Source organism: Pungitius pungitius, chromosome 6 (assembly GCF_949316345.1).
Source record: "Pungitius pungitius chromosome 6, fPunPun2.1, whole genome shotgun sequence".
Taxonomy (NCBI): Eukaryota; Metazoa; Chordata; class Actinopteri; order Perciformes; family Gasterosteidae; genus Pungitius; species Pungitius pungitius.
Window position 1 is genome coordinate 14,975,166 of NC_084905.1, and position 15,605 is coordinate 14,990,770.

The following is a 15,605-nucleotide window of genomic DNA, read 5'->3' on the forward strand; positions in this document are numbered from 1 at the left end:
ATCAGCCAGCCTTCTGCAGCAGCGCCCCTGTCGGCTGAAAGCGGAACTGCATCACGCAGAACAGCGTCAAGCTGGAGGAAACACAATAAAACACTCACATCCGCATCGGGATCCAAAAACAAAGACTCTGTTTACGCACACGCCCACAGCGGCTGGAAAATAACCGTACCGTATTCAGGTTTGTTAATATTTCAAATCATTGCTGATAATTTAAAAAATAAATTGCAGATTATATTTTAATTTGACTGTTGATTTATTTAACCAGTGCGAGTCTAAAAGATATTGTGGTGATATTCGTTATATTATTCAAGCATACACTTATACACATATGAGAAGTGAAGTATTTGGCATTGTTGCTTTAGTAACTAATATAAGGGGCTCCACCCACTGGCTCAGGAGGACCATTGTGTACTAGTGTAGAAAGACATGTAGCTGATTTCCTTTCTGCTTTAGGGAGATGAACAATGGTCAGGCAAGGACACTGATTGGCTGGGAGCAGCTCTCCCTAATCCTCAGGCCCTGGAGATGGTGTGGTTTGGTTTATTACTGAAGAATAAATATTCATATTGAGAAGTTGTATTCTAATATAGGAAAACTCCCAAATAGTGAGAGGAACCAAGGCTCTGTAAAGGCCCATGGCTCATTTTTTCCGCTCTATATGTTTGACTTAAAAACAATGTATAGCTACATTAAGAGTTGTTGCTGGCTACAATTATAACTCGAGTTTACACCACCCATAAAAACATCCGGGCCTGATGATGATGACAAATCTTTGTCCAAGTCCTTGTGCTTTTATTTCTAAACAAACCTCCTGTCTGTGGAAATAGAAAAAAAGCCTCTTAAGATATTTTTTGCTTTTTTGTATGTTGATCGTTGCAAACAGCAGAACTGATCACAGCTTTAAAAAACCTATTTGAACGAACATCTTAACATGTGTTTAAAGACACACACGTTCATAAGGTGAAACTGTCTTGAGCTTAAATCACACGCTTTTATTTTGAAGGTGAGATTCCAGCGTACTTCCGGGCCCGCTCGTGCTTCTCGTCGCTAACTGGACGCAGCCGAGCTCGTCTGTAGCTGCTGTCTGCTGCAGGCGTGCTATCTGCGGCAGCGGAGAGGGAGCGAGAGATCCCTGCGAAATGCCTTTTTGTACGCGCGGGCGTCGTTTTTGCTTTAGTTCGATGTGTTTTCGCGAGGGTCCGATCGCAGCGTTTTGTAGCCATGATCTGCGGTGGATTCAGCGGGCTGCCCTAGCTGACTGAGCCGCTGAGCAGCAGCGGTGGGTCCGGTGCAGTGCACACAGCCGGGGATGAGGCCTACTTGTTAAAGCCCCCCCCCCTCCCTACCACCACCACCAACACCACCACCACCACCACCCCTCCGTCGCGATGGCTGATGATCAACAACAACCGGGTCCGAAGCCTGCCTCGGGACTAGGCTCTCTTCCAGCCCTGGTGCCGGGGCTCCAGGGGCCCGAGGCCAACGCGCTGCAGTTCAAAATAAAGAACTCGATCTGGTAAGGATGGAGACGTTTGCTCCAACGAACCTCACTGCCCCCCCCCCCTGTTTTTTTTTTCCTCCTTCTTTTTTTCGCTAGCGGTAGCCTCGTAATTAGCGTATTTGGCCGGGGTGGGGGGGCGGCGGGCCGCCGCTGTGTGCTGCACAAAAAGCGGCCGAAAACAACACGAGAGCCTCTTCCGTTCTTAACCGGAGACGCTTGACGGAAACGCCGCTCGAGCGAGCGAGCGAGCCGCCGCGCAGACGTACGGACGCCGCGTCGCTTTAATTGACACGTCGGTGGCCGCAGTCATTAGCGTCCAGAGCCGAGGGAGGCCATGTGAGAGGCGGCAGTGTGGTGCTGATGCTCCGGATGACAGGTGTCAAACCCACGGCGGCTCCCGCTAATGCGGCGCGATGATGCCGCCTCCTTGCTGGTGATGCCGTAAGGGTCCGTTTCTGTGTGTGTGTGTGTGTGTGTGTGTGTGTGTGTGTGTGTGAGAGTGTGTGCGCCGAGGCCTTTTCGAAATGATTAAAACGCGTTTCTCTACCGTTTAGTTTTTTTTTTTTTTGCCATCCCCGTGCAGTAAAAATGAATATGTATCCGCTCAGATGTTACGAACTACTGTGCAATGGGTTTGGAAGGAATTCAAAGCACCATCCACGTTGTGCACGCTTGGTGTATGCCATTTAAAACAGGCTATATGTATTTACTCCAAAGAAATTATGTAAATGGTTTATTTGCAAATGAGGTATTAAGTGTTTCTGCTATGCATTCATCACTGCACTCGTGTTGACATCAGCTGCATGGTTCAGTGTTTGCACAATGCCCATGTTGTTTACATCCAAATTCTCAATGGGAAATCTATTCAATGGTCTGAAAAACATGCCATGCTTGTTTTGCTGAAGACGTTTCACCATGTCGCTGCAGTAGAAACACAGCTTTAACAAAATACAAATGTTTTAGCATATTGGCATTGTTGAGCGCTACTTTCTCATGGCGTACTAGGACCGCCACAAAGAACAGAGCCATTGTTAATGTTAGTAACTCCTGGACTTTGACACACTGTATAACTAGTTATAAAGTGTTTAGGAGCAGTCAAGCAGGCTCCACGGGATGGATCCCAGAAGCAGTGGTCGACCAAGGTACCGAGGTTGAGAAACATTGATGATAACTAATGGATCTAAAACCATTTCCTTTTAGTTTCTCTGTAGTAAACTTTTGAAGGCCCATCAGGAGTAGCATATATATATATATATCCCATATATATATATATATATATGGAGGGTCATGGTCAGGGAGATGGGACATGGGGAACATGTCGGGTGAACTGCTAGGAAGCGAGAGAATGATTGCAGCCAAATTCAAAAAGACGTTCATGTGGCTGAGACTAGGGGTGAAGGTGAAGACTATTCTGCACTACATCAACCCAGAGCCCAGTCGACAGTAGAGGGGCTTTGGCACAAGTCTCTTCATGTCCTTGGATGACCCAGCTCAAGCCCCAAAACATATTTTGAGACCTGAACGTAGCAGGTCGCACGCTGTTGTTTTAACCTCGCTGAATTTAATGAGCTTCTGTGTGGGAAGAAGACTCAAAGCTGCCAAAGGTTGATTCTTATGCAAACAATAAAAAAAAAAATGGTTAAACAATTCTGAAAGAAATTTTCACTGTTGTCAATCTTGTTGTTGAAAATGTACCGTCTAAATAGTTTAACTGTGTATGTTGTCTTGTTTTTAACCCCTTCACAATGATGCTTCAACATATCACATTCTGTATCTTAATTTCGTATATATATATATATATATATATATATATATATATATATGTGTATCAATGCACTTTAAATTTCTTCACCGTTCTGAATTATGCTACTCTTTTTTATTTCAGCAAATCTGTACAATCAAAAGTGGACGGCATATTGGTGAGTATCCACACCGGAGCGTTCCACCTGCACAAGCCAAGTTTTTGTTGTTTGTTACCTTACACTCCACCAACCCCTCAATCATGAGTCACAGCAGTTCATCTGGAGCATCAGAACAGATGTGCAGCTTTGCTATGAATGAGAGATTATTTATACATGCATGTTTAATGCAGAGTCCTTGTCTTTTATATAAATTACTCTTTGTGTTTTACAGGTTTTTTAAATCGCGGTTAGTGTACATTACATTGTCCTGTAAATACGCAGATCTTTTTGCAATATACAGGAACCCTTTTCTTTTTTTGCTTTGCCACATGTGTATATTTAAAAAAAATCTATTAATGTGCATTCTTTTTGGGGATTAATCTGATCTAAAGTGGCCCACATCTGGAATTCAGCATCAAAGCCATGTCAGTGTCATTTGTTGTTACTAATAGAATATACACTTCATTAACAGCTTCCTTTTTAATTTCAACATGTCTGTCTGTCATGTTTAGTCCCTTTCACTGTGCAAACACATGGAAGGCTTACAAATGACCCCATTTGACACGGCATGTCAGACTATATAAAATAAATAAATGACCTGCTTTTACAACTGGCAGTAGAACGTGTCTCACACAATGTTTTTTTCTTAATGTGATTGTGTTCTAAATATGAGAAGCATCTTGTTGTTCAATAATATGTACATTGAATGTATGGGTAAGGTGACACAATAGTATGAGATCTTAAGCAGTACTTAGGGGTGGGTGAATTTGATGAGTCTTCTATCACCAATATGTGTCTCATATCCAGATGTCTATAAGGATATTGTACATTTTGCTCTGAAAAGCTCTTGTTTTTGTCTCATCCAGTGAATTAAGTAACAGACCTATCAAAATACTTTGTCACATTGACCCACAATATCATTTTATGAAAAATATAAAAGTTATTTTAATTCCATCCCTTTTCGTGAAGACTATGCATTTTCCCTGCATGTATTGTATGTTTAAAAAAAAAGAATGAATGTATGGATCAAATGCATCAGAACATTTCAGACACATATTATGTGTATATTGTATTAGTAACATTTTAGGGCCTTGATACTGGGATTAAAATGTCAGGTTGGTTTATATTGCTGTTTGAGAATGAAAACATATACTTATACGTACATATACTATACACGTTATCCTATATTCTTATATGGACTGTGCATTATACAACTGGTAGCGCAAATAAAGCAATGTTATTGACGTCTTAACATGCCTCTGTAGCACCACAATTCAGAAACAACCCAATGCGTGTTTAGACATGCAATGTACAAAATAGATTTACATGAAAAGCAAAATCACAAAATCAATTTAGCGCTATCCTGTGGTGTACAAAGTAATTATGCTTGCTGCTAGTGTAGGCTGCGCTCCATAGCAACCGCATTCCTAGCAACCACCTGGGAACGTGCAGGCAAGCAGCCAAGCCTGTTTTATTGTGAACTTTATTCACAAAAAAAAGGAAAACAACTGAAATAAACACATAACACAAAAAACAAAGAAATGATAAAAACAATGATCTGTTTGTCTTATTCCAAAATATGTAGGATGAAATGTAGCTTATTACCCTTTTTTGTGTGCGTGACACATATTTATATATTTTTTTATGACTTTAAAAACTATAATCAATAACTGTTAAATAAGTGTTTTTACTGATGCACATTTGTCCTTTGCATAGTGACACAATGTAAATGTAAAATAATCTATTTTTTTACTTAATACATTAAGTATTTACAAAGTCCACAAATCGCTAAATTTGAGAGCATCAGAGTTTACAAATTGTTTTTCTAGGTTATCTGTATAGGTTATTTTGTCAGGTGTGAAGATCTATATTGGGGGATAAGCAGGGAAGGAATAATTAATTGTGTTACTATGCTCGTACCAACGCAGTGTAGTTACTAGTGTTTTCATTCACTGCTCATTGGCTGACAGCTCTCGCCTCATTCATTCAAGTATCGGTTTCCCTAGCAACAAAGAGGCTAATAGAAAAGAAAATGGGTAAGATGAGTCCATTCTTAGAAACCTATTGAAAAGCAAATCAATAGTAAAGAGGTTGTGTGCAACTCTCTTACCTGTGTAGCATTTAAAAAAATATTTGCAAAGATTCGTTGGTGGTTGCGGTGACCTTTTTAAATATAACCTGAAATAAGGTTTAGCATCTTTCGATTGACGGCATTTTCTATTCCATATTCCTCTCATGAGGCATACGTTCATAGGTTTTGTTCTCAAAAACTAATTCAGGGTTATATAAATTATGTTTTTACCCTGTTTTTTGTGTTCATTTCATTCTTACAGCAAGATGTTGAGAAGTTTACAGACATCGAAAAACTCTACCTCTACCTGAAGTTGCCTTCTGGTCCCAGCAATGGCAATGATAAAAGGTATGTCACACACACACACACACACACACACACACACACACACACACACACACACACACACACACACACACACACTCAGATCAACTGTTTCCACTTTGCTCTTTTGCTTCTTTTTTTGTCTCACACACACATGGCTGCTTCTTTTTGTGATGCTCATTAGATTATTTGTCACTGTTGTTTCATTGCTTGTCAAAAAGTCACTATCTACTTTGCAGAGGGTTTAAGCTGCTTGCTCGTGACAATTCAATTCAAAGCGTTTTACATTGTTGGTCACTTGCAAGTTTTATTTTAATGCTAAATTATCATGCATTTTCCAGCTGTATTGATTGATTATCATTGTGAAACCACTGATCTATGTAGGCTTTTACTATACCTAGCTGTGTGTGTTTCATTTGTTTCCCCATATCTATTCATCACCCCAAACCCCCAATTCAACCCATTTGGACTGAGAATGAGCGGGGGTCCTCCACTCCTGGATTATGGTATTAAAGTTTCTGTATTAACAAGAAATGATGCGTACAAATGGAGGACTCAGCCTCACCACATTTATTTTCATTTCCTCCCCACTAATTTCAGTGACCAGAGTTCCATGTCGTCAAGCCGCACGCAACAGATGTATGCATTCAACTGGATACGGAATCACCTAGAAGAGCACCCAGAGACCTCCCTCCCAAAGCAAGAGGTGTATGATGAATACAAGTGAGTGTAACGGACACAGAGAGGGGCGGAGGGGCGGGCGTGTGACCCCAGCATGTGTTGCACTGTGGATTCTCATGGAGGACTATCTTCTCCTGCAGGAGCTATTGTGACAATCTCGGCTACAATCCACTGAGTGCAGCAGACTTTGGAAAGATCATGAAGAATGTTTTTCCTAACATGAAAGCACGTCGACTGGGCATGAGGGGAAAATCCAAATATCCTTTCAGTCTGATCACCCTTTTTTTCCCTTTTTTTTAAAGATCCCTTTGTTCTGCTTGTGTACTCTTCAAATTGTGAGTTGATGACATTCGTTGACTGCAGACATAGTGGTGCCATTTGAGGCGGCAGATCATTAATTTCCTCTCAGAGTTTTACGTTCAACATTGCATAATTACTTAAATTGATGGTTTGTGTTAGGATTCCATCTGATAGGATTCCTATAATTCACGAAAATAAATCATATTATTGGTAAATCACATTGAATACAAATTAGTTGATGGACAATATGAAGAATGCAAAGGAAGAAGAACACGGTAATCAATGTACAACTAAGAAATCAAACCACCCCCAACAATCCAATCAGTTGTGTCAATACATCAAACACGTTGTCCCGTGGTGGAATTACAATCTCTGTCTGATTTTTTTGATTTGTCTTAAAAAAGGATGAGAAGAAAAGATGAGACAGAAAGTAAGAGAGTAAGAGACCCCCTGAAAAACCATATCTCTCAAGAGACTCAACAGAAGTCATGATGTTTCAGAATCCTTAACTCCTTCCCACATACTGTTATAGTGGGTTAAGGAAGAAAGCTTTTGTTCACATGCCGTCCTTACCTAACCTGGATCTGCAGAAATCTGGTGATGGGGTAAGTTACTCTGAAAATGAATAAAAAATACAAGGTACTGTGAATATCTGGTGGGGAACCTGTCTGACACTTCCCCCCCCCACCTGCTGTAGTGTGAGCTGATGGAGCCGACGGGCCAGTCCCCGAGTGCTGAAGATGAAATGAGATCTGCCGCTTGCGGACTGGTGTGTGAGTGGGCCCAAAAGGTCCTGAGTCGTCAGTTTGACCACGTGGAGGACCTGGCCCGCTTCCTGCTCAATAGCCACTACATTGGTACTAAGTCCATGGCTGCGCTCACTGTTATGACCGGAACCCCCACAGGTAAAGGAAGAGGTCCTTTCATCTGCTGGTGTTGTGATTTTATTGTTGATCCGGGCCAGTCATGATCAACACAACAGAGCATTGGCCACTGTAATTAAAGACGATGCATTAACGATGAAATCCGTCAAATCACATATTTGATATTCTGTTAAATTATGAAATCAATAGTTTATTGGGTCATGAGTCTACTGGTTTATTAAAATGAAAAGGTACACGACACAAGTAAAGCGTCTTAACAACTCTAAATATTGTCGTGAGAAGAAACGTTTTACTTCTCTCAAAAACATTTTTTTATGTTTAGTCACAAAAATGAAAAGGTGTTTTCATCATGTGATGCTTTGTGTGTCTCCTTAATCAGTCCATGGAAGTTAAAATATAGCTAGGCTAATTTAGCTGCCTGAAAAAAGAAGTGGTAACAATGACCCGGATAAAATGGCTTACTTGCACTATACAAAGTTATTGAAAGATATATAAAGATTAAAGCCATTTTGTGTAACATATTTAAATGTTTCCTGAAAAATGAGACCTAATGCTCTGAGATCCCTTTCCTCCTCTCTGCAGGAATGAAGACGCCAACCCCAGCGTCTGCGTTCGTGCCCACCGCTGAGGCGAACTCTTTCCAGCCCCAGGTGAAGACCCTGCCTTCTCCCTCGGTTGATGCAAAGCAGCAGCTGCAGCGCAAGATCCAGAAGAAGCAGCAGGAGCAGAAGCTCCACTCGCCGCTGCCCAGCGAGGCCCAGGTCAAGAGAACGGAGGCCAGCACTCCCGGCCCCACCATCCCCTGTGGCAGCCCCGCTCTGCTCTCCCCTCAGCCCACCATAGGCATCGTGGTAGCAGCTGTCCCCAGCCCGGTCACGGTATGTGGCGACTCCTTCCCCTACCTCTTTCCCTCCGATTGTGCTCCGTATTTCAATCGGGGCCTAAACGCAGTCAACGTTTCTCCTCCCAGGTGCAGCGAGGCCGGCAGCTGATGACCTCACCCAGCCCCGTGGGGACTTCCGAAGGGAAAGTGTTGCCCGTGAACTTCCAAGTGGTCACTCAGTCCCTGAAACAGTCCCCCAAACATCCTCAGAATATCTCAGCCAGTCCCGTGAGTGACCGGCTGGCGCGGCACGGCACGCGCTACGCACAAATTCTGCCCAAGCCCTCTGCCACCAGTGCCATCACGCTGCGCTCGCCCCCCACCCTGCTCATCACCAACAGCCCCATAAAAACTGTGATGCCGACTCCCCACGTCAGCTCGGTTAACGTGGTGAAGATGACGGCCATCGCTCTGGCTCCCAGCAGCAGCAGCGGCGCCAGCGTGCGCCCCGCCTCGGCGGGCGTGAATACCATCGCTTCTCTGGACGACTCTCAGCACCCGCACGGCGGCAGCTCCTTTGCCCCCCAGTCTCCTGCAATCAGACCGGGTCCCCTGGTCTCCACCCACATCCTGTCCTCCGACATCAAAGTGGTGTCCGAAGCCGGAAATGACAGTACCTTCGCTGCCGGGGCCAAAGAGGGAGGAATGGCTAAGTTCCGGGCGGCCAGCGAGCCGAGCTTCCTGATTAAGTGCTCTCCCGGACCCGACCGAGGGTCACGGACGAAAAGTGACCCTACACCCCCTCCCACCTCGGTAGCTGTAGCTGGGACCCTAGACAGCAATAGCATAAACTGCCATGGCAGCACTTTGTACTTGACTGTTGATAATCAGAACGCCATTGGCAACACGTCATCCAACGGCTCCTCCGCTCTTACCCCGACATCGAAGGACCCCTGCCTCGATGCCAAGAGCCCGAGAAAGCGCACGGGCCCCGGTGGGGAGGCCCACGTCATTCCTGTGAAGAGGGTGTTCATTTCCCAGCAGCCACTGGCTTTTATCGATAATCCTAAACCTGGAGTCAGTGCTGCTCTGAAGCGGATCCCTAGACCGGGAACCCCAGCCAGGCCAGAGAGCGCCCCCTGCAAAGCCACTGTGAAACACAACTCCACGGGGCCCTCGCAGATCCTCGCCCTCTCTGACTCACCGCTCACACACAACGAGGGCTCGCAGACTGTTGTCAAACCCCAGGCCCTGCTGATGAAACGCGAGGATCACTCTCTCGGCGCTGACGCAAGAGCCGCTGGAAACAGCACGCCAGATCAGGGGTTGCTAAGGCAGATCACCAGGGACTCTCTCACCATACCAGCCAACTCAGGAGCACACGACGCCTCTGTGATGAGGGACTTAAAGAGCACAATATGGGAGGAGGGACAGCTCGACGAGCTTCGGAAGCAGGCGTTTGCGCAGCAGATGCCAGCAGAACCCAAGCAAGCCCCTTCTGACCAACTTTCCATCATAGCTCAACCCGCCGAGGCCTCGGGCCAGCTGAGCCTCGCGCAGGAGATGGTTGACTTTGCAGGTTCTCAGCCCAACATGGACTACTTCCCATTCAACGACGATGACATGACCCAGGACAGCATCGTGGAGGAGCTGGTGCAAATGGAGGAGCAGATGAAGCTGAAGGGTCTGTTCGGGAGCTGCGTGGATGTGTCCATACAAGGCCAGTCGGCCACCAGTCAAGGCTCCATCCTGAATTCCCACCAGGCCGGCTCTACTTTCTTCCACTCGGCCCACAGCAGCACCACTCCGGTGCAAACTCCCACTCCGACGCCGACTCCGACGCCGACGCCCACCCCCACCTCGGAGATGACGCTTGGTCACAGCATGGCGAGAGAGAGCCCCTGTTCCCGCATGGCTCCCATCACCCCGGTGGACGGAGCCATGGGTCGCCACACGCCCATCAGCACGCCGCTGTCCAACTGCGGCAGCAGCGTTCCCCCGAGCCCGGTGGAGTGCAGGAACCCCTTCGCGTTCACGCCGATCAACTCGAGCATCACAGGGTATCACGATGCCAGCATTGTCTCCAGCAGCCCCGTTAAGCCCATGCAGAGGCCCATGGCAACGCACCCCGACAAGGCCAAGCTGGAGTGGATCAACAACCGCTACAACAGCAACTCGGCAGGTCCTTTGCCAAACCACAGCATTGGCCTCCTGCCCAGCTACCAAGACCTGGTAGATGACCAGTTTCGTAAGCCACATGCCTTTGCGATCCCAGGCCAGTCATTCCAGGCTCAGTCGAGGCAGGATGCCGCTCACTTTGGCCGTTTGACCCCCATATCGCCGGTGCAGCAGCAGCAGCTGGTAACTGGTGTTAGTACACCCACTAAACAGGAGAGTTTTGCTGTGCCTGCACCGTTAGACAACAAGGCATCAACCTCATCTGCGTCCGGCACTTTCCGTTGCCGCAGCGTGAGTCCCGCAGTGCGCCAGAGGAACCCCAGTGGCAACAACAACCCTCTAACCACCACCAACACCACCAACGACAATACCACCACCACCACCACCACCACCACCCCCCGGGCTGTGGTTTCCCCCTTTAACTCCCCCATCACCTCCGAGGTGCTCAGCATCCTGTCCAACAGTCAGACGGTGAGCTCCATGCACAGCATGGTCCAGCGGAGCCAATCTGTGCCCCTGAGCATCATGATGCAGAGTGAGATGCTGCCCCTGCAGGGCCAGAGCAACGCCAAAATCACCAACGTCCTTCTCAGCAAGATGGAGTCCGACGGCGACGACTCTGTCCGCGGCCTGGGCATAAACAACCTCGCCTCCAACTACACGGCCCGCATGAACCTCACGCAGATCCTGGAGACCACGCCTGGCTACGCTGGAGGAGCCGCTCACCAGACCCAGCTGCCGGTTTGCTCCAGCCCGGCTGCCTTTGAGCTCCAGCAGCACGGCTACCTGACCACAGGCAGTGGAGAACAGGTGGGTTTCTCCGCTGGGGACAGCCAAGCACAAGCGGGTACTGGTGACCAAGACCAACATCATCATCAGCAGCAGCAGCAGCAGCAGCAGCAGCAGCTCTGTGAGAATCCCGTGCAAACGCAACCGCAGCTCCTCCTCCAGAGCACACAGCAGCCAGAGGCAGAGGACGAGCAACAACAGCTGGATTTCAACAACACTGTCAAGGACCTGCTGGGGGACGACGGCCTCAATCCCAGTTCCCAGTTGGTGGGTCAGGTAGCTTCGGAGCTCAACGCCGTGGCGTCTGACTTTTCCAACGACATCAGACTGACCTCCGATCTGTCCAGTAGCATCACTGACCTTAACACGTTGGACACCAACCTGCTGTTTGATCCCAATCAGCAGCAGGAACAATACGAAGACTCAACACTGGAAGAGCTGAAGAACGACCCGCTGTTTCAGCAAATATGCAGTGATACTGTGAACTCCTTTGACTGGCTAGAAAGCAAAGACCAGCCTACTACAGTAGAGATGCTGGGCTGAAGTCATCTTTTACTCTATGATTTCTGTTCCCTGTTGTTTGTTTGGTGCGTATGTAGTTTTATCTGTTTTTAAACTATAGTTGGGATTTGTCTGGACTTTGCCATTCGTTCTGTTAAAAGTGCCAAGCTTACCAGAAAATCGCTCCTACTGACTTTTTTTTGTTCCTTTTTTCATTTGTCACCCAGAGATTCAGTACTTGACCACTTTTCTCCCTCATCTGAAATTAGAAATGTAAGCATTTCAAGTAAATAAGTGAGAGTACTTGGTGGCAGCATGCAATTACAAACCAAGTTCAGGTTTGTACGGTATGACCAGTAAGAAGAAACATAAGCTTCCTTGTTATAACCAATCAATAATGCAATATTTGTATTCAACGGACACTTAATGAAAGATAGAGATGGACAGGGAATTTGGCACAAACGACCAAACAGAACGTATGTTGTCGTATACTATTTTAAGTGTGTGCGGCTCAAGTTCTACCAAATGAGACAATATTGGGATTGAGGTATATGCACATAATAGTTGTAGTACATTTGCCTGCCATATCTGAATATTAGAAAAAGGGCAGCATCACATGCTCCCAGGTGCTGAATTTAACACATAATCTTTATACTTTATCATTTACCAAATCAGTGGGAAAACTGATTCACATCTGAGCATTGACCAAGAGTGAAATCTTCTCAAAGCCTGTACTTCTTGTACTGTTTAATATCTTATAAAAGGAGTAGTTGAAGCGGCAGGGAGAAGATGGGAATTCAGGCCCCTCTGGGGACGATACATCGAAAGGAATCAACAACTGGTTGCCTTATTCCCAAAGTACAAGGCCTTATGCCATCTGTAGAGAGACTGTATATAGTACAACGTTAAGACTCTTCAGAACCATCTAGAGCTTCATCATATCAAGGCAGCTGTTACTCTGATGTTTTTAGTACTTTTTCTTATTTTGGTTTTGCAGTGTTACAATATAGATGCGTATTGTATAGGCTAAAAAGACTACACTGTGTGTGCCCTTATCAGTAATGGATTAAAAGGGTATTTGATATGCTGTCCATAAAACATGGCAGGCACACTTTTAAGTCATGAGATTTCTTTTGGGTTTTTTTTGGCATGCTATACTCCCAGCTTGGATAAGAATATCGATGGTATGGAGAAGGCTTAGTTACATAGAAAACTAGAGGCTGACATTTATGCTTTGATGTCATCTCGGGATTAAAAGGAAATGAAATTATGTTTGCGGAAAATCCAGCCTTATTTCCATACCAAAGATGATCAGTTTAAATAACATAAGAGATTATTACACCTAGACAGTCCTGGTAGACATTAACAGCAACAACAACAACAAAAAAGGGCAACCTCGGAGATATAAAAGAGTTTTATTGCATTTGATGAAAAGGGTTGAGCTGCGTAAATCTTATGTACAGTATGTAAATTTGTGAAAAGGGTCCCCGTCCTATGTTTTATAGGTAACCATGGACCTGAGAGCATGTTGAAACCATCACTGCTATGTGGTAAAGTAGGATGCTTGCTTGAGTTTTTGGCTATTGTCAATGTTGTATAAGTCATGTTTAAGCTCCTGTAAATAGGATAGATACATAGAGATTTGATGTATCAAGACACTATATTATGGCCATTATTCTAGCTAAGTATGTGCCATTTCAAAAGAAAAAAAAAGCTTAGATCTATAGTCGGCAAGATACTGTATGTTGTGTGTTACATTTCTGGCTCAGTGTGTCGTAAAAGTAATGCTGTCTGGTCTCGCTTACTGATTTTCTTTTGCTTTTTTTAATATTCAAAGGTAATAGGTCTCTGCTGTTGCAGAAGTGATGTGTGCTTTGAGCAGGATCAATAGCATGGTATATTGAGAAAAAACAAAGTTGTGATACTGTTAGCTGGTTGCAAACACCTCTGTGACAGACGTTGTGCTCAAAGCCTTTCAGCAGACACTGGAGAAAAAGAAAAAAAATTATTCATGTTTCAACATACTTTGGAGGTTTACATTATTGCACTAAATTTCTATGACACATTGCTTTGCCACACCTTTATGGACAAACGTAATGATGGATGCCCACAAAAAAAGAAGAAAAAAAACCCCTTTTTCTATGACAAGATGAGTATGGAAATTAACCGTCAGAAAATGACTAATTGTCTTGTAGCAAAATGTGCATTAATCTCAGTGAGATACACATTTCTTACTCATTCTCATACATGAGAATATAAAGCATTGAGGAGGAGGGTGGAGTTAAAACAACCTTTTGAAACCTACATGCTCATTATGTTGATAAACGATTGTACGCACGCCTGTGTGATGACTTCTGTTGTACTTTGTATTCCCGGTAACCACTGTCTTCTGTGATTTGGGCAGGTTCTGTTAACCAGACTGGCAGTGCTAGTTTCATGAGTTCGCTTACTTTTGTTGTGTCCTGTTTACTAAGTTAATGTTGTTCTACATGTTATGTTCATGATGACTTTTTTCTGTTGGTTTTACATTCTCCTATTTTGCAAAAAAAAAAAAAAGGATTTGTGAAGAAATTTGAACATTTTCTCGTAATTTTTTATTAAATAATAAGGCACTGATATTTGGATTTGAATGAAGGTAATGCACCTCTTCATGAGTACAGGAGCTCCACCGAGCAGTGATTCTGATTCTTTACCTTTGACTGACCCAGAACCAACTCTGTTTGACTCTCTTGTCCATTTCTACTAGTAGAAGAAAAGAAAAAAAAACCTCCTCTGTGGTGTTGTCTGGTGTACTGCTTAATGTACAGTAGCTTGTTAATATTGCAATCGCATTGTTTCTTTTTTCAATGGAAAGTACTCACTGGTGAGATTTTTAAAGTGGTTTTAAAAGCCAATAAACTTTTTTAAAGAATGTTCTTGTGTGTCTGTGTGCTAATGATTATTACTGCTATTCATTGGAGTGAATACAAATTATTAGAAAAAGTGACTTTACTAGACATTGCAGCTTAATAATTATAATTGAACTTGCAGAATTCTTAGAGAAAAACAATTGTGTCATGGCCAGTACTGGTAGAACGCCCCCTGGTGGAGACAAGATATTAGGAAACAAAACTAGGATCCATCACAATATAAACTTTGCAAGACAGTTTCGATTGGACTGATGCTGCTTCTGAAAGGAGGCTGTCAATATTATTTTTAGATGCAGTAATACATTTTTTTTGGGCGGGGGCGGGGGGGTAAAGACTTAATATTTTAGCAATCAAATATATGCAAGCCTTTCCGTCACCCTCTTGGCTTAAGGTTAGAGGTCATCAGTTCTTCTGATGGCCTCTTGAGTCAGAGGGGGCGGGTGGGGGGTCGGCACCTCCCAGCACCTCCCTCCAGCCAATCAGTGCTCACTTCGTTGGCCCTCCGCTCTGCTTTCCCAGGGCCTCGTGGTATTCATAACATGTTAATGACCTTAACCCTATTGATTATGGCCAAAAAGCCGAACCTTTAGCCATGTGGAGCCCGGTGGTAACGTCCACCTCCGCAGCACAACATTTGGCCACGTGACTCGTCAGATTTCACAAGCAATATAGAAATGTTTCTTGCTTGTATAGAACATTTGAATAACGGGGAGATGGAAAGCTACAGATTTTCAGTTTGGAAT

General features: G+C 44.7%; 1 protein-coding gene across 1 annotated transcript; it reads left to right on the forward strand.

Annotated features, from left to right (window-relative positions):
• The first annotated feature begins 1,064 nt into the window (after positions 1 to 1,064).
• Positions 1,065 to 14,868, forward strand: LOC119195808 (DNA-binding protein RFX7). Its single transcript, XM_062562848.1, has 10 exons — positions 1,065 to 1,516; positions 3,387 to 3,420; positions 5,736 to 5,820; positions 6,264 to 6,303; positions 6,398 to 6,520; positions 6,619 to 6,735; positions 7,299 to 7,383; positions 7,476 to 7,683; positions 8,245 to 8,540; positions 8,633 to 14,868. Exons 1-10 carry the CDS (start codon positions 1,389 to 1,391, stop codon positions 11,993 to 11,995), a joined length of 4,479 nt encoding a protein of 1,492 aa, XP_062418832.1. The 5' UTR covers positions 1,065 to 1,388; the 3' UTR covers positions 11,996 to 14,868.
• Positions 14,869 to 15,605: the final 737 nt, after the last annotated feature.

Excerpts from the sequence above, each read along its gene's own strand:
- LOC119195808 (XM_062562848.1), top strand. The coding sequence starts at position 1,389 with ATGGCTGATGATCAACAACAACCGGGTCCGAAGCCTGCCTCGGGACTA. Across the intron at positions 6,521-6,618 it reads GAGGTGTATGATGAATACAA|GAGCTATTGTGACAATCTCG; the intron begins GTGAGTGTAACG and ends CTTCTCCTGCAG. Across the intron at positions 7,684-8,244 it reads TATGACCGGAACCCCCACAG|GAATGAAGACGCCAACCCCA; the intron begins GTAAAGGAAGAG and ends TCCTCTCTGCAG.